We start from the raw sequence: 27,348 nt of genomic DNA on the forward strand, positions 1-27,348 counted from the left end.
AAGTGGGATTTTTTTTTTTTTTGGTCCGATTTAGTTTTCCTTTTCCAGTGACTCTCTTGCATAAAAAAAAAAAAAAAAAATGTGGATTTCATGTTACTTTTACATATAATTTTCTTATTTTCTTTTATTCTTATATGCAAGACTATAAGAATACACAAGCTCAAAAAAATGTATCTAAAGATACTCTAATTACATTTACCATGACAATACACAAAGCATAAACATCTGTACTATTAGCAGCATATTGAACATTTTTCATAATCAGCTTCGTAACTATCCTGATTATCAGTAAAAAGAAGAATCCAGATTTCAAGTTATATTTATATGTTTACAGATACATATCATAAAATAGACACTGACCTTTATTTAACATTTCAGTAATAGTATAATATGTGGAGTACATTATAAAAAAAAAAGAGAACCGCCACCATTTATGTGAACTTACCTAACGGATATGATAACAAAACAAATTGTTTTACTCCACTGCAAAATCTAAGAGAGAGAGAGAGAGAGAGAGAGAGAGAGAGAGAGATTACCTTGATAATTTTAATTTTGTAAACATATTACAACTAATCAATCACTCAAGTCCGTCTAATGTAACAGTGAAAAAAATATCCCACATTGAAAGAAAATCCTGGAACTTATATATATATATATATATATATATATATATATATATATATATATATATATATATATATATATATATATATATATATATATATATATATATATATGAATTAGTTTACCAAGCTGGCTACTCTATTTCATGATACTTTTACGCAAGAACACCTTTCACTTGGGCGGAGTAATAATCCATCCATGTGGGAGGGTCAGGTTCATCAGAGCATGGCGGCTTCAGTGGGATGTGAGTGTCTGGGCAAACGAAGAAAATCACAGAGAACCGAGGAATTCCATAACGAACCTTTTCTGGCAGTAAGACGCGGTGAAGCTGGAAGGTGCACGTGGTGACAATCAGAGCTACATCGTATTGACAGATAGATAGAGAGACTCATATACACATACATATATACATACATACATGCACACATACATACATACTTACATCTACAGGAATGCGCAAGCACACAGCAACTTTCTCTTAATTTTTGTCTAAAGCGCGATATTTCGGGACACGCACATGCCATATTCAGTTTGTAAGATAACTAAATAATAATAATAATAATAATAATAATAATAATAATAATAATAATAATAATTGTTCTTAACAGGGGAAGGAACGACACTGAGGTCAATATGAGGACTGGTGTGGTAAGTGATCTTTCCGTAACGAACTCACCAAGAAACAAACAGGTAAGCAGCTTCACCATGGAAACATCCTCTGGGCAGACAAAAAAAAAAAATAATAATAATAATAAATAAATAAATAAATAAATAAATAAATAAATAAATAAAAAATAGAGATGTCAAAAAGGAAATAAAACTTTTTAATGATGAATTGATAAGACGAAAAGCTTTTGATTCCACCATGTCTAAAAGAATGGTATGAGCGGAATCCCCCATGCATGTGAAACATAATCCATACATGGACGGATAAGGCCCTTGTACAGAGTTAGCAGCTGGGAGGGGGGGGGGAGTGAGAAAAACTGGCGGAGACGACTCAGAACACTTAACTTCACAGAAGCTGTTTTAGCTACAGATGAGATGTGAAGTTTTCAGTTCAGATTATAAATAAAGGACACACCGAGGATGTTCACTGTAGAAGAGGGCAACAATTCAGTGTTACTGAAGAAGAGTGGATAGTTGTCTGGAAGGTTGTTTCAAGTTAACAGATGGAGGAATTGAGTTTTTGAGGCATTTCACAATAAGTTTGCTCTGTCCCAATAAAACTTTAAGAAAGATCAGAAGACAAACGTGTGGCATTCCTGCATTAACTGCCTATTTCCTGAAGGGTTGGATGTCGACGAAAAGACGTAAAAAAGTGGTATCATCAGCGTACGAGTGTAAAGGCAAGAAGTTTGGTGTAGAAGATCATTGATGAATAATAGGAATAGAATGGGTGACAGGACAGATCCCTAAGTAACACCACTGTTAATAGATTTAGGAGAAGAACAGTGACCGCCTACCACAACAACAATACAAAAGGTCGGAAAAAAAAACTTGAGATTAAGTTACAGAGACAAGGATAGAAACCGTAGGGGAGTAGTATGGAAATCAAAGCTTTGTGACAGATTCTTTCAAAAAGTTTTGATATGTCAAAGGCAACAGCAAAAGTTTCACCAAAATCTCTAAAAGGGAATGACCAAGGCACAGTAAGGAAAGCCAGAAGATCACCAGTAGAGCGGCCTTGCCGGAACCCATACTGGCGATCAGATAGAAGGTTGTAAAGTGATAGATGTTTAAGAATCTTCCTAATGATGATAGATTAAAAAAAATTACATAGGTAGGAAATTAAAGCAATAGGAATAGGTCACCCTTTTTTAGGAACAGGCTTAACTTCCAGCAAGAAGGAAAGACAGATACTGATAGACAGAGTTTAAAGAGTTTGACTAGGCATAGTGCAAACATGGATGCAGTTTCGGAGAACAATATGAGAGACCCCATCAGATCTATAAGCCTTTCGAGGGTTTAGGCCAGCGAAGGCTTGGAAAACATCACTACGTAGAATTTTAATAGAGGGTGGAGGATTGGGAGGAACAAGCTTTGAATCATCCAAGATAGTGATAGGTTTGAGCGAAGAGTTCAGTTTTAGAAAAAGATGAGATAGCAGTGGTGCCATCTGGCTAAAATAAAGGAGGGGAAAAATGAAGGAACAAAATTATTGGAGATGTTTCTGGCTAGGTGCCAGAAGTCACAAGGGAAATTAGATCTTGAAAGATTTTACACTTTTTACAAATAAAGGGGTTTTTGCCTAGTTGGAAAAAAGACATGACATGATTCCGGGCAGAAATATAAAGCACATGAGATTCAGGTGATGGAAGGCTTAAGTACCTTTGTGGGCCACCTCTCTATCATGTACAGCACGAGAACAGGTTGTGTTAAACTAAAGTTTGGAGGGTTTAGATCGAGAGAAAGAGTCGTTCCAAGGTAATCAGCATAATACCTCCTCAGATTCCCCCCAAATAGCGAAGGAAAAATGCCAGAGGCACCTCTGCTTTGCGGGATCCTGAGGAGGGATTGGAGCGATAGAAGATACAGATGTGAGATTGTGATTAGAGGAGCCCAACGGAGAAGATAGCGTAACAGCATAAGCAGGATTAGAGGTTAAGAAAAAGTCAAGAATGTTGGGAGTATATCCATGACTATCAGGAATATGAGAAGGGTGTTGCACCAGTTCGTGTAGGCCGTGGAGGATAGCAAAGTTAAAGGCTAGTTTACCAGGATGGTCAGTGAAGGAAGAAAAAGCCAAAGCTAGTGGTGAATGTTGAAGTCTCCAAGAATGAGGATCTCTGCAAAAGGGAAGAGAGTCAGAATGTGCTCCACCTTGGAAATTTGGTAGTCAATGAATTTCTTTAGTCAAAGTAAATAGATGAGACGTATATATGGGAGATAAATTTAGTTTGAGAGTGGCTCTGTAGATGTAACCAGATGGTGATAAATCTGGAAGATTTGAGAGCATGGGTACGAGAGCAGGTTAAATCGTTGCGCACATAAACGCAACCTCCAGCTAATGAATAAAAATGAGGATAGAGAAACTAAGACAGACCAAAAAATTGGCTACTGTCAATTACCTCAGACACCTGTGTTCCAGTGAGAAAAAGATGAGGTTTAGTAGAGGAGAGGTGGTGTTATACAGAATGAAAATTAGATCTAAGATCGCGAATGTTGCAGAAGTTAATGAAGAAAAAGACACTTAGGATTGATACCAGAAGAGAACATTTGTGGTTCTCTCCCCAGATGGGGATTCCGAGGTGAGTATAGCAGTCGCCCTAATAATTTTGAATTTTAAGTGAAGGGTGTGTGTGTAATTAGGTGCATATAGTTTTGTGTGAAGGAGCAGAGTTGTCTTTAGAGAGTAGGCTTTGACTGCCCCTTCGTGTTGTGAGACACAAAGAGTGAGGTTACAGTTGGGTTTAATGATTCGTTCGCAGCTCCCGCTAATTCAGTGCTTTAGGCCTCACTGGGAGTAATTATCGTTTCGGCAGGTGACTACTGCGTTCTCCTGGCATCAGATATATTGTTGTAAAGTAACAGATGTTGAAGAATCTTCCTATTGAAGATATATAAAAAAAAAATAATAATAGGACAGTAGTTTGAAGAATGCTGAATGGAGGTAAACTTCCAGCAAGAAGGAAAAATAGTTGTTGATTGACAGAATTGAAAGAGTTTTACTAGGGAAGGTGCAAGCACGGAGGCACAGTTTCTGAAAAGAATAGAAGATAATCCATTAGGTCCATAAATCTTCAGAGGGTTAATTAAGGCCAGCGAGGGCATGGAAAACATCATTGCAAACTATCTTAATAGGTGGTATAAAGTAGTCAGAGAGTGAAGGAGAGGGAGAAACAGGCCCTAAATCATCAAAGGTAGAGATTTTAGCAAAGATTTGAGGAAGGCGTTCAGTTTTAAAGACAGATGAGATGGCAGTGGTACCATATGTTTGAAATAAAGGAGGGAAAGATGAAGCAACAAAGTCATTAGTGATAGTTATTAGTTATTTTTATTTTTATTTTTTTTTTACTATTATTATTTTTTTTTTTTTATTATTATTTGGAAACCAAACAGACTTGGCATGATTCGGGCAGAAGTATAAAGTGCATGAAATTCAGATGATGGAAGGCTCAAATATCATTTGTGAGCCGCCTCTCTTAACATGTATAGAACGAGAACAGACTGATTTAAATCAAGGTTTGGAAGGTTTAGGGCGAGAGAAAGAGTAATGTACGCCTCTATGCCTGACACTATCAGCTGTAGGAGAGAAGTTTGTAAATTAAAGATTTGTGCCAGACTATAAAATGCTTTGGAAATATCAGCAAAATATGTAAAAGAGGGTCACCAATATTCAGTAAGGAAGGCCAGATCACTAGAATGATCATGACAGAGTGCATATTAATAAATAAACATAAGGTTTTCAAGTGATCGATGTTTAATAATTTTCCTGCTAACGATAGATTAAAAATTTCAGGACAGGGAATTAAAACGATGGCATTCAAATTTTTAAGAATTCAAAATATTTGTTATCGAAGACAAACACACACACACACACACACACACACACACACACACACACACACACACACACACACACACACACACATTATATATATATATATATATATATATATATATATATATATATATATATATATATATATATATATATATATATATATATATATATATATATATATATATATATATATATATATATATATATTTATATAGGAGTAACACTGGCCAAGGGCAACAAAAATCCAAAAAACAAAAAAACTCACTGAAATGCTAGTCCCGTAAAAGGGTCCAAAGTGGTAGTCAAAAAATTGAAGGACAAGTGTCTTGAAACCTCCCCCTTGAAGGAATTAAAGTCATAGGAAGGTGGAAATACAGAGTTTACCAGAAAAAGGGATGAATGATAGAGAATACTGGTTAACTCTTCATTAAAGAGGTGGACAGAATAGGAGTGAGAGAAAGAAGAAAGTCTTGTGCAGCGAGGCCGCGGGAGGAGGGGAGGCATGCAGTTAGCAATATCAGAAGAGCGGTTAGCATGGAAATACTAGTAGAAAACAGCTAGAGATGCAACATTTCGGCGATGAGAGAGAGGCTGAAGACAGTCAGTTAGAGGAGAGGAGTTGATGAGACGAAAAGCTTTTGATTCCATCCTGTCTAGAAGAGCGGTATAATGGGAACACCCCCCACCTTCTCCCAGACATGGACGGATAAGGCCCTTGTACAGAGTTAGCAGCTGGGGAGGGGTGAGAAAAACTAGCGGAGAGATCTCAGAACACCTAACTACATAGAAGCTGTTTTAGTTAGAGATGAGTTGTGAAGTTTCCAGTTCAGATTATAAGTAAAGGACAGACCGAGGATGTTCAGTGTAGAAGAGGGGGGCAGTTGAGTGTCACTGAAGAAGAGGGGACAGTTGTCTGGAAGGTTGTGTCGAGTTGATAAATGGAGGAATTGAGTTTTTGAAGCACTGAACAATACTAAGTTTGTTCTGCCCTGATCAGAAATTTTTGAAAGATCAGAAGTCAGGCGTTCTGTGGCTTCCCTGAAATGTTTACCTCCTAGAATGGCTGGTCGTGGAAAAGTACAGGGTGGTATCATCAACATATTAGTGGATAGAACAAGAAGTTTGGTTCATTGATGAATAATAAGAAGAGAGTGGGTGACAGGGCAGAACCCTGAGGAACACCACTGTTAATAGATTTAGGAAAAGAACAGTGACCGTCTACCACAGCAGCAATAAAACGGTCAGAAAGGAAACTTGAGATGAAGTTACAGAGAGAAGGATAGAAGCCGTATTAGGCTAGTTTCGAAATCAAAGCTTTGTGCCAGACTCTATCAAAAGCTTTTGATATATTCAAGGCAACAGCAAAAGTTTCACCAAACTCTCTAAAAGAGGATGACCAAGACTCAGTAAGGAAAGCCAGATTACCATTAGAGCGACCTTGACGGAAACAATACTGGTGATCAGATAGAAATGATAGATTTTTTAAGAATCTTCCTGTTGAGGATAGATTCTTAAACTTTAGATAGGCAGGAAATTAAAGCAATAGGACAGTAGTTTGAGGGATTAGAACGGTCACACTTTTTAGGAATAGGCTGAATGTAGACAAACTTCCAGCAAGAAGGAAAGGTAGATGTTGACAGAGCTGAAAGAGTTTGACTAGGCAAGGTGCAAGCACGGAGGCATAGTTTTGGAGAGCAATAGGAGGGACCCCATCAGGTCCATAAGCCTTCCGAGGTTTTAGGCCAGCGAGGGCATGGAAAACATCATTGCGAAACATTTTAATAGGTAGCATGAAGTAGTCAGAGAGTGAAGGAGAGGGAGGAACAAGCCCAGAATCGTCCAAGGCAGAGTGAATGGTAGAGTGAAGAGTTCAACTTTAGAAATAGATGTGATAGTAGTAGTGCCATCTGGATGAAATAAAGGAGGGAAAGAAGAAGAAGCAAAATTATTGGAGATATGTTTGGCTAGATGCCAGAACTCACGAGGGGAGTTAGATCTTTAAAGATTTTGACACTTTCTGTTAATGAAGGAGTTTTTGGCAAGTTGAAGAACAGACTTGGTATGGTTCAGGGCAGAAATATAAAGTGAATGAGAATCTGGTGATGGAAGGCTTAAGTACCTTTTTTGGTCCATCTCTCTATCTATCTTCTATAGCACGAGAACAAACATGGTTAAACCAAGGTTTGGAAGATTTACGTCCAGAAAAAGAGTAAGGAATGTACGCCTCCATGCCAAACAGTATCACCTCTGTTATGCGCTCGGCACACAAAAGACGTCTCTGACACGGAAGCAGTAGTCATTCCAAGGAAAATCAGCAAAATACCTCCTCAGGTCTCCCCAACTAGCAGAGGCAAAACGCCAGAGGCACCTTCGCTTAGGGGGATCCTGAAGAGGGATTGGAACGATAGGACAAGAAGCAGATATGAAATTGTGATCGGAGGAGCCCAACGGAGAAGAGAGGGTAACATCATAAGCAGAAGGATTAGAGGTCAAAAAAGGTCAAGTATATATATATATATATATATATATATATATATATATATATATATATATATATATATATATATATATATATATATATATATATATATATATAATTCAAGACAAGCTTTGGCATAGGGCAAGAAAAAGGAAAAAAGTAAGACCACTAAGCTGCCAGTCCCTAAAAGAAATAACCAAATGGATTACCCAGAATTACAGAATAAGTGTTTTGAAACCACCCTCTTGAAAAAAAAAAAAAAATCAGGTTATAGGCAAGTGGGAAATATAGAGGCAGACAGTGGGATGGAAAATTGAGGATACTGGTTTAGAAAGGTGGACAGAATAGGGATAAGGGAAAGTAGAGTCTTGTGCAGCGGGGCCGCCGGAGGACGGGAGGAAAGATCAGAAGAGCAGTTACCGTGAAAGTATTAATAGAATAAAGCAGGAGATGCAACATTGCAGCGAAGAGAGAAGGCTGGAGATAGAGGAGAGGTGCTGATGAGACGAAATACTTTTTATTTCATTTTATATTTATTTTTATAAATTTATTTATTTTATTTATTTTACTTATTTTTTAAAAGAGAGAGAGAGAGAGAGAGAGAGAGAGAGAGAGAGAGAGAGAGAGAGAGAGAGAGAGAGAGAGAGAGACTAACCGGCGCGATGAATTTCTTATGCGAGTAGAAGTGAAGGAACTGGCCGGCCATCAGCAGCAGGTTGTTGGGCGGTACGTCTATCCACGCACCGTCAGCACTGCAGACCTGTGGAACACGAGTATTGAAGTAAATTTTTTTACAACTAACGCTAATGACTCTTGCTACCACTGCAACTGCGGTTGATGTTGTTCGTGCTGTATTACTACTACTACTACTACTACTACCACAACTACAGTTTTCAGAAGGGCTTACCCGTCAACTCATATAAGGTCGCCATACCGTATATATTTTTCTTTGCTCTTTTCATGTTTTAATGGAATTCTTAAGGAATCCACCATACATCTTTGAAAATTAGGATTATTTAGCTAAACATTAACCTTCGCATCAAACTGTAAAGGACGCTAAAATGTTAAAATATTGATTTTATTTTTGAGTGACACCTACCGACTTTACATTAACTGTAATGGTGTCACATAATTAATAATAATATGTATTGTATTTATAATGCCTTGCCTGATTAGCAATATAAGTGTATGTACACATATATGCATAAGTGTAGATAGTGGGTGTTGGCGCATAAGGGTGGGGCGGATATGATCACGCCACCCTACGTCACACACACACCATGGAACTTTCCATACTCTTTTTTATTGCCATCGATAAGTAATCGGTAGCACCTACATTATAGTATCTAAGTATTCTCCATAGTTAAACTTTCCCTAATGTATTTTGGCATGTATTACTCTTAGCTATAAGTAGCTTTTCCCTTGCCTTATTTATGTAATTAGAGAGTTATAATTATGAACATATTCATGTACTGTGAATGCGGTCAACCCGCCCCTGTTTCTACTGTCAGCACTTTTTGAAGGCGCTAAGCGTCCCTTGTGCCGGCTCCGGCAGTCTCTTGCCAGGGTGTAACGCTGTACCACGCAGAGGACATCCGTTGTCCCGTACGCGCCACACCCTTCTCCAGAACTCTGTACATATATCTAAATATACCTATTTTTATACGTTCACCTTTGACATTCACCTGAAAACCACGGAAACTCACCAAGAGTGACTTTACCTATTATACAAAGGTAACAAACTAATGAACAGTGTCCAGTGGTAATTAATAATTCAAAACCACACTGGAACATAACATTACAATAATGCTAGTAGTGTCAGCAGACTTGAAATCCACGAATTGCGAGATTATGAGAGTTGGGCGATTTCTTGTGGGGTTTAAAGCAAAATGTTTCATAAGTGATGAAAACTCACCACCTTAAATTGTTCTGCTAACTTTATATCAACTTATGAAATGTTGCCAAAGTGAGTTTTGGATAAGGAAATAACGAAATATTAATTTCAGTAACTTCTGTTTTATGTATGGTATAATTTACTGTTTTGTAATAAAGCTCAAAGGTGAAAATGTAAAAGAAAACATTAATTAGTCCATTTTGTTCATGTAAAAATACAAATGATAATTCATTAAAAATAAACCAGAACTCTTACAAAAAATATACGTTCCTTTAATGACTATTCACATCACAGGAATGTTTACAAGACCTGTCAATGGATATAATGTTATAAAACGAAAAGTTGTTCCTCATAGTTAGGTATTACCAAAATATGTTTCCTTTTGTAGCATTTGCGGCTAGCTTTGATATTATGAGGGCTCATTGACGGTTCAGTATCCTTGGAACATTCCTTTTTGGCGTTCTACAGGTTTCCCCAAATGCACTGGCCAAGTTTAATAATTACTTGCCAAGATGAGCCTTGAAGCCTTTATGCAGACACATCCAGGGGCTGGCAGATGTGAGTGGTGTGAGGTGCCAGTGCAAACGAAATTACAATATTTTCCTTTTGCTGAGGAGGAGGTAACTTATGATGTAGAAGGAGAGGCATGATTATCCAGCAGCAACAAGACAAGTTTCACTTGACTTTGCTTGGCATGCGGTACAATTCTTTTTTTTTTTTTAAGCCTTTTTAAGAATAAAGTTGAATCCATGAATCCAGTCTTTTCTTTACCATAAAGGGCTCCATCAGGTTTTCCTTTATTATATGAGCCTCCAGGGAAAGCCCCCTTGAATATGATGAAAGGAGGTATGACTTCTACAACACTGGAACAGCGCTGAATACTTGCATATATGCTCAGTTGTACCTACCTGACAAGAGCAAGCTGACCTCCAAACAGGTCGGCAACTGCATTTGGGTCAGCCACCGTGTCCCCATCATGGAATAAAACACGTGGGGAGGAGCAGAGTACTTCCCAGATATTTTGCGGACTCTGTTGAAGACCTCGGTTACTGGTGTACGAACTGTGACGGAAGAGATAACTCTTCCAGCTCCTGCCGAACCCTCTTTCACGGCGAGCACGGGCACGCGCTCGCCGAAAAGCCTCCAAAGAGAGGACATCCCCACGATGCTGTCGAAGGCGAGAAAAGGCGGCACGCTTTTCTTGAACAGCGGCTGTACAATCTGCATTCCACCATGGAACAGAACATTTAGGAAACTGGCAAGAGGTCTTAGGGATGGGCTGAATAGTACCGGACTGCAAGACATCAGTAAAGTATGTTGCGGCCTCATCACAGTTTCCTTTCTCATATGTTGAGCGGGCAGGAGTGCTGAAATCTTTGAACAGATGCCAATCTGCCTTATCTAGCCGTCATCGGGTAGGACGTGACTGGTGCAGAATCAGTTGACTCCAGTAAAACTGGGAAGTGATTGTTCCCGTATAGATCTGGTATAGATCTGGTTAGAATAAAAAAAGAAAAAAGAAGTACAGAGAGAGAGAGGTCTATTGTTGTAAAAGTCTGTCTGTAAAATTAGGTTACTTATCCAGAGTTTAAAATCTCCAGTCCTGAATCCTCAATAAAAGAAGCAATTAAAATGCCACGAAGATTGACAGCGTCATCATCCCACAAAGGATGGCGACCATTGGTCTCCCAATAAAATGAGAAGGAAGAGCATTTAAAAGATTAACAAGTTAATTTTTCCTGATAGGAACACTGGGAGGCAGATACATATTGGACAATTGATTTATAAAAACCTTAAGAGCAACAACCTGCAGCAGCGAGTGAATCTCCATTGAAATGATCTCCATTCTTGGAGACTTCAATGTTCACCACCAGCTTTGGCTTTCCTCTCCCTTCACTGACCATCCTGGTGAACTAGCCTACAACTTTGCTATCCTCCATGACCTAGAGCAATTGGTGCAACACCCTACTCGTATTCCTGACCGTCTTGGAGATACGCCCAACATTCTTGACCTTTTCCTGACCTCTAATCCTTCTGCTTATGCTGTCACCCTTTCTTCTCCGTTGGGCTCCTCCGATCACAATCTCATATCTATATCTTGTCCTATCTCTCCAATCCCTCCTCAGGATCCCCCTAAGCGAAGGTGCCTCTGGCGTTTTGCCTCTGCTAGTTGGGGGGACCTGAAGAGGTATTTTGCTGATTTTCCTTGGAATGACTACTGCTTCCGTGTCAGAGACCCGTCTTTGTGTGCTGAGCGCATAACAGAGGTGATAGTGTCTGGCATGGAGGCGTACATTCCTCACTCTTTTTCTCGTCCTAAACCTTCTAAACCTTGGTTTAACACAGCTTGTTCTCGTGCTATACATGATAGAGAGGTGGCCCACAAAAGGTACTTAAGCCCTCCTTCACCAGAATCTCATGCACTTTATATTTCTGTCCGGAACCATGCCAAGTCTGTTCTCCAACTAGCCAAAAACTCCTTCATTAACAGAAAATGTCAAAACCTTTCAAGATCTAACTCCCCTCGTGATTTCTGGCATCTAGCCAAAAATATCTCTAATAACTTTGCTTCTTCTTTCCCTCCTCTACTTCAACCAGATGGCACCACTGCTATCACTTCTATTTCTAAAGCTGAACTCTTTGCTCAAACCTTTGCTAAAAACTCTACCTTGGACGATTCTGGGCTTGTTCCTCCCTCTCCTCCACCCTCTGACTACTTCATGCCACGTATTAAAATTCTTCGTAATGATGTTTTCCATGCCCTCGCTGGCCTAAACCCTCGGAAGGCTTATGGACCTGATGGGGTCCCTCCTATTGTTCTCCGAAACTGTGCCTACGTGCTTGCACCTTGCCTAGTCAAACTCTTTCAGCTCTGTCTGTCAACATCTACCTTTCCTTCTTGCTGGAAGTTTGCCTACATTCAACCTGTTCCTAAAAAGGGTAACCGCCCTAATCCCTCAAACTACCGTCCTATTGCTTTAATTTCCTGCTTATCTAAAGTTTTTGAATCTATCCTCAACAGGAAGATTCTTAAACATCTATCACTTCACAACCTTCTATCTGATCGCCAGTATGGGTTCCGTCAAGGCCGCTCTACTGGTGATCTTCTGGCTTTCCTTACTAAGTCTTGGTCATCCTCTTTTAGAGACTTTGGTGAAACTTTTGCTGTTGCCTTGGACATATCAAAAGCCTTTGATAGAGTCTGGCACAAAGCTTTGATTTCAAAACTACCCTCCTACGGTTTCTATCCTTCTCTCTGTAACTTCATCTCAAGTTTCCTTTCTGACCGTTCTATTGCTGCTGTGGTAGACGGTCACTGTTCTTCTCCAAAATCTATTAACAGTGGTGTTCCTCAGGGTTCTGTCCTGGCACCCACTCTCTTCTTATTATTCATTAATGATCTTCTAAACCAGACTTCTTGTCCTATCCACTCCTATGCTGATGATACCACCCTGCACTTTTCCACGTCTTTTCATAGACGTCCAACCCTTCAGGAGGTAAACATATCACGCAGGGAAGCCACAGAACGCCTGACTTCTGATCTTTCTAAAATTTCTGATTGGGGCAGAGCAAACTTGGTATTGTTCAATGCCTCAAAAACTCAATTCCTCCATCTATCAACTCGACACAATCTTCCAGACAACTATCCCCTCTTCTTCAATGACACTCAACTGTCCCCCTCTTCTACACTGAACATCCTCGGTCTGTCCTTTACTTATAATCTGAACTGAAAATTTCACATCTCATCTCTAGCTAAAACAGCTTCTATGAAGTTAGGTGTTCTGAGACGTCTCCGCCAGTTTTTCTCACCCCCCCAGCTGCTAACTCTGTACAAGGGCCTTATCCGTCCATGTATGGAGTATGCTTCACATGTCTGGGGGGGTTCCACTCATACTGCTGTTCTAGACACTTATCCACCAATCTTTGACCACTGCTTTGACCCTTTTAAGGGACTGGCATTTCAGTGGGCATTTTTTTTATTAGATTTTTGTTGCCCTTGGCCAGTATCCTTCCTACATAAAAAAAAAAAAAAGAATCTGCAGGTGGATAAAAGGAATATCATTGTGAATAAAGGTAGAAGTGCCACAGTGGTTACCCTTACCAGGAAATGGAGTGGAGAAGAAAGCATGATACCCAGGAAGACCAAAGTGAGTTGATTCTCCGAGTATTGTTTCTTGCCTACAAATGAAAACAGGAGAAAATTTAAAGATCAACACCTGAAGTTCCTCCCAGGAGGCACGCAAACCGTGACAATTCCACTGAAGGATCTTGAATTTTACTATTTTGAGGGGGTTTTCAGGGAAACCACAGTTAGAAGCTTCCCATTTCCAACCTGACTAGTTATCTTACTCGGCCAGCGAGGCGTATCTGATCCTACGTTATTTGTAGGAGCAGAAACCTGAGATTTTGCAACTGGTGTGGGGATGGCTACCTGCACACAAGTTTCCGAAACTCCTGTAGACCAGAGGATGATTCTTCGACAAAGACGTATCGGTATCGTCTTATTTGAATGATGAGCAGAGAAACCCTCTATATTCATATCACAATTCATTGAGTCACTTTGATTACGTCCGGCTCAGGGATATCTGACGCTCTTGGGACTCAGCAGACCCTCAGGAACGTTTCTGGTAGAAATGAGGAGGAAGTGTGGAAAAATTGCTAATATGTTGCTGTGGCAGTCTTGGAAGTCGTTCGCGATTGGAAATCCATGTGTGCATGGACTTCGACAATATGTATTTTTGTAAGAGGAGTCTGTGATGTAGCTGGTGAAGACTGAATGGAAGACTTTGCTGAAGATGTAGTGGAGGGCTTGGTTGAAGATGCAGAGGAAGTGACATTTTCCACAACAAATCTTGTTGCAGACAGTAACTGACAGAGTGACATTCTCACAGGAACAGAAAAAAAAAAAAATATGGTTGAGAAAGGCAGGAAGGTGTTACAGCTTTATTACGTGTGGTAGAAGTAGAAAAACTAGAGTGGAGGGAGGAAGCGTATGTATCTACTCCGCCATCTTTCTGTCTAAAAAGAAGTTCCCATCTGGCACTACCAAGACTAGTAAATTGAAAATTAACAAGTTGAAGGATGTTCTGCTCAAGGTGGTACTTTTTACATTGTCGAGAGCGTAGTGGATGAGATTACCGTCAGAAGGAGCAACAAGTGTCTGATTCGCATTCGGGAGTAGGGTGGGAGTCAAGGGCAGAGCAGTGACAATACCAGGCAAGACTTGTACAGTTGTTCCCCTCATGGCCGAATTCGTAACACATTGCAATGGACGATCGATGAAAGGCTTTACTGAGAGAGAGAGAAAGAGAGAGAGAGAGAGAGAGAGAGAGAGAGAGAGAGAGAGAGAGAGAGAGAGAGAGAGAGAGAGGACCGATCTTCACACGATCAGAGAAAAAAGAACCATAGAATGTGAGCATTATCATGTTACCATTGCCTTTAATCTTGGCCACTCATTGAACATTATCTGAATATAACTGAAGGATGTCATCTTTTGAGAGTTCGTACAGGTACTGGTTGTAAATATGTCCTTTACAACAATTGAATGAATGTTCGGTGTGGCTTGATAGAATCAAAGATTCCATCACAAGGGCAAGGCAGATGCAGGAGCCTTATCGTCTGTGTTAAATCTTTAGCTCGGATCAAGACTAGTGTAGATGGGTGGCGAAGTTTGGGAGCTCGTTCTTCTGCATCATCAAAGACATAAGGACAATAAACATTCTCGCTGAAAGCTACATTGCTTAATCGAATGACATCAGCAATTAAGTTGTTCTCTCCAAGATCCAAATAATTTATTGCCTCAAGAACAGCTTTGGCAGCAGCGTCTGAAGTAAATGTCACCTAATACCGATTAGAGAGACAATCACCATCATATTTGGATACGGAGAATAGTTCCTAAAGGGTTGAGAACTGAGTGAATAGCACGGTATGACATGGAGGCATAGACATTAACGTTCATGAGAATTTCAGGACAGTACTCAACAACTGACCGAAGCCTTTCATCTTGGGAAACAACAGCAGAGTAAGTACGCCTGCACAACACCATCACGACCAGAATGTGACGTGTCGAAGGCCTGGTCGACCGCCCCTCGAGGACCAGAGTTTTTATATTTACCCATATGTATACTATAAAAACAGATTGGCTCCAGGGACCAAGGGGGGGACCGCGTACTGGGGAAACAAAGGGAGCAAGCGTTGGCCGCCGTGAATGGGGTATCTCGTACCCATGGAGGCCACTCGTTTTAAAAAGTGGCCCCTCATGACTCGAATGTTTGTCCACGAAGGAGCTAAGACCTCCCCCCCACCAACACATCCCAGCCCAGACACCCAACCATCCAACACAGGACGACCTCAAAAGCTGGCCCTTCTGGTGAGCACCGTTGCCCCGTACTGGCAGCCTAACTGGGAACCATTTAGTCTGGTCCCTCACTGGTAACCTTGCTAGCATGGGTAGCCCTCTCCCCCTAAGTAGAGCGGAGCAGGGGCCGAAACCCCCTCTAGATTCGCTCGCCAGATCATAATTACTGAGTCTTTGTCATCCTCTTTTGGAGATTTTGGTGAAAGTTTTGCTGTTGCCTTGGAGATATTAAAAGTTTTTGATAGAGTCTGGCACACTACTACTACCCTCCTACGGCTTCTATCCTTCTCTTTGTAACTTCATCTCTGGTTTCCTTTCCGACCATTCTATTGCTGTTGTGGTAGACGGTCACTGTTAAATCTATTAACAGTGGTGTTCCTCAGGGTTCTGTCCTGTCATCTACTCTCTTCCTGTTTTACATCAATGACCTTATAAACAAAGCTTCTTGTCCTATCCACTCCTACGCTGAAGCTACCACCCTGCACTTTTCCTCGACTTTTTGTAGACGTGCAACAGTTCAGGAAGTAAACAGTTCACGCAGGGAAGCCATAGAACACCTGACGTCTGATCTTTCTAAAATATGATTGGGGCAGAAATTGGTATTCTTCAATGCCTCAAAAATAAATTAATACATCTACCAACTCGACACAACCTTCCAGACAACTATCCCCTCTACTTCAATGACACTCAACTGCCCCCCTCTTCAACACTGAATATCCTCGGTACGTCCTTTTCTCATAATCTAAACTGGAAATTTCACATATCATCTCTAACTAAAACAGCTTCTATGAGGTTAGGCGTTCTGAGGCGTCAGAACGTCAGTTGGCCTGCCTACGCCCCTTCTACAGCATCAGAGAGAGGTTGGGTGTGTCGCAAGGCCTGGTGACGTACACATTCGACTAAAACCATCCAAGGCTAGTGATCCAAGACCTCCTACGCAAGCATGTAACAACCGACCTCCACGTAGGCCACCAAGGAATCGATTCCATGCTCAGGAGAGCACGAGAAGCGGTATACTAACCGGGCATTGAGGGCGATCTGGGACACCACCGCGCCAGCTGCGACACCTGCAACACACACGCTCCCTCTCAGCCTCCTGAGCCTCTCTTCACTCCGCCCCCCCATTCTACCCATTTCAGCAAAATGTGGTGGATCTGTTTCAGTCGGAGGGCCACGATTACATAGTCTACGCTGACAGGCTCACTGGGTGGCTGCAAATCTCGCACCTACCTGAAGGTACAACTTCAGGTGAAATCAAGGATGTGCTGCGTGACCATTTCACCAGATGGGGTGCCCCTTAGCAGTTTTCAGTGAATGGCGGCACCAACCTGGGGAGTGAAGAGATGAAAAATTTCCTCCAAAAATGGGGGGTAAGTGTGCGGATGTCATCGGCGCACTTCCCGCAGTCAAACGGCACGGCGGTGGCGGTGAAGTTGGCAAAGATGTGGCAACGTCGGAACAGATGGGAGCCTAACGATAAGATCTCGCTCGCCCTTCTCCAGTACCTCAACACGCCTCTAAGGGACATTAACAAGTTACCTGTTCAGCTAGCAACAGGCCGCAACTAATGACGGAATACCGATAGTCAGAAGAAAGCTTGAGGTTAACAAGTTTTTAGGGGGAACACTGCAGTGGCGAGAACGTCAGATGGCCGATCACCACAGTAGAGTACTGGCGACCATGACAACAGGCACTCCCGCGCACCTCTCGCTCCCGGCGACAGGGTGCTCGTCCAAGACCACCAGCACGGTAGGAGGTGGAACAGGGGAGGAGTGGTGATGGAAGGAAGAGGACACAGGCAGTATCTTGTCAGGTTCGATGGTAGCGGACGCATCTCCCTCAGGACGCGGCACATCTGAGGCCAGCATCTCTGGCTGCCGGCACGGAAGACCCGCCACCGCAGACAGCCGATACACCACCACCACCCTCCCCACCCGTCCCAGCGCCACAAGAAGGCAGACGCACCAGACGACCCCCGAGGTGGTTGGAAGCCTATAATATTATATTGTAAAGCGTGCAGATTGAGAATTATCAGTGCCATGTCGTGTTAAGGACGTACTCTTGTTTGCGTTCCCATATATGGAACCAGTTCTTTTGTTACGTTGCATTTTTTCAGTTTTGTATAAAATGTGTACTTTTGTTTATACTCCCATGTATGGATCCAGTTCCTTTTGTTAGTCTATATTCTCAGTTCTGCCTATGTTACCAAAGAACACTATCACGCATACGTTAGCCAGGGTGCTTGGTTAAAGGAGGAGGGGAGGAGTTGTAAGATAGCGACCTCTGGCATCTGAAAGAAACGCGGGAAGCTCTGAGGGAAGAAACCCACGTCCCACGCGCATCACTCCCTCGATACCATTAACTTGCAACCATATTTGATCACCAATGCTTACATAAACACGATGTTCACAGTCAAACAAGCACCACAAGACTTCCGCTGTCTGCGGAACCTACTGTTTTACCCTGGCTTACATAACCAGACAAACAAACCGGCAAGTTGTCTTAACCTCATTTAATGCAATAATATCAAATTCACTTAACATGCTATAAACATGTTTTTTTTTCTCTCTCTCTCTCTAACTTTGTACAAACCCTATTGACATTCCATGAAATAATTTTTTTATCTTTAATATACTGCGGTTTGCTTCGAAAAAATGTTGGTTCCAGCTGTCATTGACTTCAGCGACTCGGCAGAGTTTACGATCCAGTGTTCAGTTTGATGTCACAGCCAGCATTCTCGGACTTCTTTCGCTGTTCGGCCTCCTGCACTCGCCGCCATTCCTTCCTTACGTTGGGTGTACTGATATTTTAAGGTGATTTTTTTTTAATTCTGCATCAATTCACAGCTAAAGTACCTACTTACGTGTGTAGAAAGTTTGAAGACAATACATAAAAAAAAAAAAACTACGAAATTTTTTCTTTTTTTTTTTTTACTAACTTTGACTAAGGCTCTAAAACTATTTAACGTAATTAGCCTTTGAAGTTATCAGTGATGAAATTTATCATTTGCAAACAGAACTGATGCTTTTTTTTTTCAAAATATGCTTTTCATGATTCATAAAAAATTATAAAAGCAACATTTTTTCCACTAGGAAAATTTTCATGTGTGAAAATGAAAAAAAAAATTTTCCTACTAAAATAAAACATGTTTTGTAGAAAGTTTAATTGCAAACAAAATTTTAAAAATGAAGTAAATATCATGAAAACTGATGATACAACAACAAATTTAACGACAAAAACTTGCAACCTCTTTTCGAGACTTTGGTGAAACTTTTGCTGTTGCCTTGGACATATCAAAAGCCTTTGATAGAGTATGGCACAAAGCTTTGATTTCAAAACTACCCTCCTATGGTTTCTATCCTTCTTTCTGTAACTTCATCTCAAGTTTCCTTTCTGACCGTTCTATTGCTGCTGTGGTAGACGGTCACTGTTCTTCTCCTAAATCTATTATCAGTGGTGTTCCTCAGGGTTCTGTCCTGTCACCCACTCTCTTCTTATTATTCATTAATGATCTTCTAAACCAAACTTCTTGTCCTATCCACTCCTATGCTGATGATACCACCCTGCACTTTTCCACGTCTTTTCATAGACGTCCAACCCTTCAGGAGGTAAACATAACGCAGGGAAGCCACAGAACGCCTGACTTCTGATCTTTCTAAAATTTCTGATTGGGGCAGAGCAAACTTGGTATTGTTCAATGCCTCAAAAACTCAATTCCTCCATCTATCAACTCGACACAATCTTCCAGACAACTATCCCCTCTTCTTCAATGACACTCAACTGTCCCCCTCTTCTACACTGAACATCCTCGGTCTGTCCTTTACTTATAATCTGAACTGAAAACTTCACATCTCATCTCTAGCTAAAACAGCTTCTATGAAGTTAGGTGTTCTGAGACGTCTCCGCCAGTTTTTCTCACCCCCCCAGCTGCTAACTCTGTACAAGGGCCTTATCCGTCCATGTATGGAGTATGCTTCACATGTCTGGGGGGGTTCCACTCATACTGCTGTTCTAGACAGGGTGGAATCAACAGCTTTTCGTCTCATCAACTCCTCTCCTCTAACTGACTGTCTTCAGCCCCTCTCTCACCGCCGCAATGTTGCATATCTAGCTGTCTTCTACCGCTATTTTCATGCCAACTGCTCTTCTGATCTTGCTAACTGCATGCCTCCCCTCCTTCCGCGGCCTCGCTGCACAAGACTTTCTTCTTTCTCTCACCCCTATTCTGTCCACCTCTCTAACGCAAAAGTTAACCAGTATTCTCAATCATTCATCCCTTTCTCTGGTAAACTCTGGAACTCCCTGCCTGCTTCTGTATTTCCACCTTCCTATGACTTGAATTCCTTCAAGAGGGAGGTTTCAAGACACTTATCCACCAATTTTTTGACCACTGCTTTGACCCTTTTATGGGACTGGCATTTCAGTGGGCATTTTTTTTTATTAGATTTTTGTTGCCCTTGGCCAGTATCCTTCCTACATAAAAAAAAAAAAAAACCCCGAGAAATGAGCATATTTGTTGACAGTACTGCTCATGCAGTCAGAATTTCCCAGCAGCATACTCCAGGTCCTTTCTGATCTTATTTCTCATCTTCCTCCTGTATGGAGAGTCCATAGCCACGTCCTTTGTCTGGAGATACTTTTCCATTGACAAAGTTGACTCGATGCCAAGAATACCAGTCAAACTGCTTTCAGTGTAACCCTCGTTGTAGTTCCACACTGCTATCGCGGATGCAAAGTCCTTCATCATCTTTGAGGCACTTCTGTGTTTTGGGTATATTCTCCAAATTCTTGAATGGAGATGTTCATTTCGATTTTGTGTCATTCCTTGCAGACACCGAGTCATCAATTCGCCCGATGTTAGTCGGCCGTACACAGCTTTCACTTGTTGCTGCTCTGCTTCTTCGAGGTGAAAATTGACTTTCATCTTTGTGTGGGAGGGCAGTGTTTCGCCACGAGCTATACTCTTATTATAGAAACACTGAGTTTTTATCCTTGGGATATTCGTCATGCTATGGGTTTTCATCTGCAGACGTACAGTGAAAAAAAGTTGACAGGATTTTTTCTCGCATTTCTTCTTTACTTGTGTGTACCTTTCTGTTCAAGCTCATCTGGAAATAATGCTGCAGGTGATCAACGACAGTGTCAGTCAACTTGTGCCTTCCTCCCATTCTTGGTGCTCCCCTTTTGTGTGCTCCACCTCAGATCTTTTTCAAAGCGCGAAGGCCAGTACCAAGTCTCTTTGCGACGTGATTGACGCACTCTGCTTTCGCTACCTTACAATCTTTGCCATTGGGACCTGCACCTCCATTCATGTCACAAACCGCACGGTAAGCAGAGCTATCACTATCTGACACGAAAGTTTTGTATATCATGTTTTTTTTTTTTTTTAGATTACCATATTGCCCTAGCTTCTAATGCCTCCAGTCTCCCTGATGGCCCTTCATAATTAGCATCACAGTCATCATGTTCATCTTGCAACCAAAACACATACTCGGTCTCACTAATTTGCTTGTTCATTAAAGCCTTTTCCTTACATATTTTAGAGCACACTTCAAAGTTCAGAATAAGTCCAGTTTCTACATCAACAGCAGCACCAACACCAAAATTAGATTTGCAAGCCACGTTTGTGCCACGGGCCGTCAAAAGTTGTGTTGACTGGCAACATACCGTCAACTAGCTCATCATCCTCTTTCTTTGCTTAATGCTCATGTACTGCACGTCTACTTCTTTCCAGAATATTTTTGTGTGTGACTTATAGCATGCTCTGTGATGTACTTGGCATACCGAATATATGTAGTTATAGTGAAATGTTTCAGACTGAAGAATGAAACACGTTTATTGACTCACACATACCCCACTCCAAGCAGCATCATGCAGTAAACCAGCAACAAGGTCATGGGATGAAAGTTTTTTTTTCTTCACTTCTGTAGCTTTCCAAGTATCCACTACTACATGATCACAGGCGCACTTCACACAAATGTACGTGTCTATTTGGTGGTGCGTAAACTTCACAGTAACTTTGTAACCAGCACATGATGGGCACAAGATATTTTGCACTATTTCCACAACTATCTTTTCATCAATTACAGCTCTTACATTTCCCACTCGCTTCAGGCCTTCCTTTCTCTTCAACTACCAAAGATTTCCTTCTTGGAGCACTTGTGGTATTGGTACCAGCAACAGGTGATCCACGGGTGGCGAGTGACTGCGTCTTCTCTTGGCGGCAGCCTCCACAGATGTTTTTGTCGCAATTTCTGCAAATTTGCTACGTAAAGCAACGTTCTTCTTTGTTTACGGCATATTGCACAATATCCACAAGGCAATATGTAAGGGAATAAAAGCATGGAGCGGCCCACAAAAGCAGCGAACGAGAACACGTGGGTTCTAAACAAAGCCACAAACATCCAACAAAACAACCCGCATGCCCAGAGGCAACTAGTGAGAGTATACCAGATACCTCATTCTCATGAACCTCAAAATAACGTTTAAAAAAAATGGGGAAAAAAGCTATAAATGAGCAGCAAAACATGAGCTGTCGCGGACAGCGCGCTTAAAGGGCTCAGTGTAAACAAACACGCTTCCCGGTAAACAAACGCTTCCCGGTCCTTTAAACATGCGTAGAATAGGCGTATCGCCCTATAACTTTCTGAGGATGATGCCACAACCTAGTATGATTTTTCAGTGTGTTTAACTCGATTTTGTATTTTCAGCGATTTTTCGCTCAGAAAACCGGTACACCCCCCTAAATGTCTGGGTGTACATCCTTCTAAACGTGTATTTTCAAGTATTTCTCACCGGATGTTTTGAGTTGTTTGGCATCTGTGAGGACTCATGATCACTCGTCTTGATCATCTATGGTCAGCAGTAGAGGACACTTGCGTCACAGGCCATCATCTGTCGATCTGCCGCGCCGAGCCTCCGCAGCTGACGCAGCACGTCGCCCACGCCCATCTTGTCCTACAGTCGGTTCAGCTTGTCACCGTCGGTGGTAGGGCTGTCTAGAGCTTCGTTCTCATCAAGCAGCCCTTGTACTACCACGCTCATCTCTCCGTCCTTCCGGTCAGTCATCTCCAAGTAACGTAGTTGCTTGGCGATAATTTCAGACTGATTGTCCTCAACTTCTGCCCCACGAAGCTTTCTTCTCAGCTCCGCCACTTCCGTCATGACTGTATCCAGATCCTCCCCTAACGCCCTCAGCATCGGTGTTTCATCCTCTCCTGTTCTATTAAATCATCTTTATTAATTCTCGTTAACTGAGTGCGCTGCATCTTCTTCAACTCCACCAGTCATTTTGCTATGTCTATGATTTTTGTCAGGTGGTAACGATAAGAAAATAACGAGTAACAATAACAGTAACGAGCTGCTATGACGTCAAGTGACGTCACTTAAGGATCAGTGCGCATGCGCCTGGCTCAGGAAAATGTCGAAAGGGCGTTGTTGGGTTGACACTGATTTTCCAAGGCTACAGCGTTTACGTCCAACTATGCTTGAGGTTTACTTTTCAGTCTACCTGGTCACAGACACCTTACCGAGTTTTTAGCGCACTTAAAAGCTTTTTGTAGGCTGAGATCTCTGTTATGAGCTTATAGTCCGGTCCCACAGAACTACAGAAATTGTATGTATGATGATCATTTCTGATGTATGATACTAATGAATCGAGAATGCTAATTTTGTTGGGTTCCATCCGTCCGCAAGCATCCGCAGCAAAAAAAGCACTTTTTTTCCGCAATACTGTATAAATTTACACATGTATTAAGAATGTGTCGCTGATGTATTACGAACAAAAGCGGAAAGCATTGCGGAAGCCGTCCGGGGGTGAAAAATACCGTTATATCAAGCCAGATGTATTGCGAGTATTGCGGGTATAATACGGATACAATGCGGAAAAATAGCGCATTTTTTGCGTATGTATTGCGAAAGCAGAGCGGACGCATTGCCAACAAAGCGAAAGAATAGCGAACGCGTCGCGGAAGCATGGATGATGTAGAGCGGATGTATCCCGGAGACGGCGGATGCACTGCGCATGTGCGGCGTTTGGGTTGCGGAGGTTAAAACAGGGCGGGCGCTCTGTTTCTAACCAGTACGCCAACTTCGAAGAAGGAAGATGTCCACCCAACCTCTCAAGATGCCACAGAAGAAGCCAGCCGAGATGTCCCATAAGTCCACCATCAAGAAGAGGGCGACGTCCTTGGATTTTGGGTTAACTGCTGCTCCTACCCCAGCCCCTACATGAAGCCCCTCATGAAGTTCTGGAAGGAACTTGGATCCTCATTTCGCAGCTCCACCATCAGCTTATCGTAGATCTCAGCTCCAGTCTTCTGTCAATCCAGGGTCTGACCCAGACCGATATTGACCGTCTTTTTCGTCTTCTTCTTTCCTGGAGCACTTGCAAGAGTTGTGCAACTTGACTGTTAGGTTGTTGGGTGAAAGCAACAATCAGATGGCATCTTTGAGAGTCCATGGTATATTGATGTATACTCCTCCAGAACCAGATGACAACTGACGTGAGTCCAGTTCTGGCTCACTTTATATACAATCTTGGGTTACCGTTATCCAATCGCTATTGGTTCACAAATTATACGCTATGTATTTGGAATGCATTCTGATAATTGGTACTATGGATGTGCTAGGTACGCTATATATTCTGTGTACATACACGATACATACGCTCCTATTCCGCTACTAACACGCAATTACCCGTCTGGACCTGAACTTAGCCGTGTGATTACTGAGTTTGAAAATAAAATGAATTTTACATCAAGATCATACAAATCAGTCCAACATCATAAACAGTCCAAGAACTTCCAAAGTAGATTTGCTGGACATGTAACAAACCTGATCAAAGCATTCGAAAAGATGTGTAGTCCTTTTAATGATGAAAGTGGGGATGTCCAGAATTGATACTGAGCAAGTATCTCAAGACAAAATTGTTGATGCAGTTAGAGAAGGAGAGAAAAGTGGAAACAAACAATATAAGGAATTTGTTGCTGTGAGGTTACTGTGTGACAAACCAGTCACTGAGGCAATAAAGACAAATAAGTTGACACTCTTCAATTGACCTTTGCTGAAGCCACATTCGAAGACAAAACTTCAACTCGCCTGCTGTTTTTTTTTTTTTTTTTTTGTCAAAAAATTAAAAAATACTTGGATTTGCATGAAATTTTGCAATGAAATTTCAATCAATTTAAGTTCATGTACCTACTCACGCGTGTCCCAAGTTTCAGAACGATACATGAAAAAGAAATGGAGAAAAAAAAATAAAATGGGATGATTATGCAAAAAAAAAAATAGTGTCTTCATTTATGGAATGCAATTAAAGTACGTATTTAAAATTTTGTGTGTGGTAAGATTAATTCCTGATAAGAACTTTTAATAAAAAATATTTCCAGATATTTTATATTAAATATGTTTAAAAATTATATTTTTTGACGCTATCGCATTTTTTTTTCAAATTCTTCGCTTATGCATTTCCTAAAAAAATATTTAATCTGTACATATGTTCATTTTGCTCTACTAAAATTATTCAGAATTTAATGAAAAAAAAGACCAAAATGAAAAAAATCGCATGAAAAATGGCTACAATATAAGAACTTAAAGATCGATAACTTACATTTGAGAAAACAGCGTTTTCTTCTCAGAAAAGTTGCATTGTATTTAGAAACCTCCAGCAGCATAATCTTCTAACCCCTTTCGTAGAAACTTGTTCCTCATTTTCCTACTGATAGGGGAATCCATTATTTGGTCTTTCTTCTTTAGGTAACTTTCGAGAGATGTGGTGAAATCAATGGCAAGAAGATGGTTGAAATTACTCTCTAAGTAACCTGCATTGTAGTTGGCGATTGCAGAGACAGTGGCAAACTTCATCATCCTTGGAGAAGCATTTCTGTGTTTGGGGCATATTTTCCATATCTTGGAGTGTAAATGTTCATTTCTGTTCTGTATCAGTCCTTTTATGCATCTTGTCATCATTTCATCTGTCGTGAGTCTATCATACACAGCCTTTACAGGTTCCAGTTCTTTCGGTGACAGATGGAAGTACACCAGCATAGTTGAGTGGGATGCAGGGGGTCTCATTACAAGCTATAGCTTTATTATAGAAGCACCAAGATTCCTTTGTTTTTGGACAATAGATGCTGCGGCTTGGCATCTGTTGAGGTGCAGTGATAGAAAGTTGAGAGGATCTCATGTCTCATCTCACTGGGGCATGTGTGGAGTTTTCTTTTTAGACTGAGCTGGAAATAGAATTATAGATGATCTATTACCAAGTCAGTCAATTTGTGCCTTCCACCCATTTCGCCTTTCCCTGCTGTCTTTTTTTTTTTTTTCTCTAAGGCTTGTCCCAAGACGTTTAGCGACGTGATTTATGCATTCAGCTTTTAAAACCTTATATTGTTCACCATATGGCCCCTTGTTATTGTTCTATTCACAAACTGCTTTATATGCAGAACTGTCCCCATCTGAGACAAAAGTTCTGTACATCATGTTGTTATTTGTTGTACTACTCCATAATTCTACTGCTGCAGTTTTTTCCATTCCGCCTGAAGTACTATCATAATTTTGCTCACATACATTACGGTGATTTTCGTACCAAGTTTTGTAATCTTGCTCTGATATATATATATATATATATATATATATATATATATATATATATATATATATATATATATATATATATATATATATATATATATATATATATTATTATTATTATTATTATTTATTTATTTTTTTTCAGTTCCTATATAGTACACAATTTTGAGCACACATGATAGTCCAGGACTAGTCCTAAGCCCACATCCACTACAGCACCAACACCAAAGTTTGATTTATGTCCGCGTTTGTGCCATGAACCATCAAAAGTAACATCCACATTTACTATCCCATTGTCTGAACCACTCTCTTTATTTGAATATTTATACACAACACTTCTACTTTTTTTTTCCAAAATGTTATGAGTGTTAATAGTGGCCTTTTTTGAGAGGTATTTGGCAGTACGAATGTACGTGTCTTCAGTAAAGTGTCTTAGGTTGAGATATGCCAGCATCTTACCCCATCATACCCAACTCCCAACGTCATGCAGTACACCAACATTGTAGTAATAGGGTAATACTTTTCTTTCACAGGCACACTTAGATTTCTGTCTATAATAATATGGCCATTCTCACACTCCACCTTATAATAAGTCTCTTTTTGGTGGTAAGTAAATTTTATATCATTGTTACTGAAACATTCACCACAAGCCAAATTCTTCACTAATAACTCCATATCATCCTTCACAACGATTATGTGTTCTTTACTAACCCTTTTATTTTCACTACTGTCTTGTGTTACAAGGGACTTTCTCTTCTATGCACTATTAACGTATGGTGATGAACGTGTTGGAATTTGTTTACTCAACTTCACTTACCAGCTTTTACTGCACATTCGCGCTTCTTTTTGATATGTCTCTTTATTCTCCCCATTGTTATATGCTTATATTGTTCTGT

At 40.8% G+C, this 27,348-nt stretch overlaps 1 protein-coding gene across 1 annotated transcript in view; it reads right to left on the reverse strand.

The window, feature by feature from the left end:
* Positions 1–301: 301 nt before the first annotated feature.
* LOC135093837 (uncharacterized) overlaps positions 302–27,348 on the reverse strand; it is a 73,825-nt gene continuing 46,778 nt past the window's right edge. Inside the window, exons 6-7 of the mRNA XM_063993396.1 lie at positions 8,263–8,367; positions 302–952 (exon numbers count right to left, since the gene is read on the reverse strand). Coding sequence (XP_063849466.1) covers positions 779–952; positions 8,263–8,367 — 279 coding nt within the window. The 3' untranslated portion in view covers positions 302–778. The remainder of the gene's footprint in view (positions 953–8,262; positions 8,368–27,348) is intronic.

Source organism: Scylla paramamosain, chromosome 44, assembly GCF_035594125.1.
Source record: "Scylla paramamosain isolate STU-SP2022 chromosome 44, ASM3559412v1, whole genome shotgun sequence".
Lineage (NCBI taxonomy): Eukaryota > Metazoa > Arthropoda > Malacostraca > Decapoda > Portunidae > Scylla > Scylla paramamosain.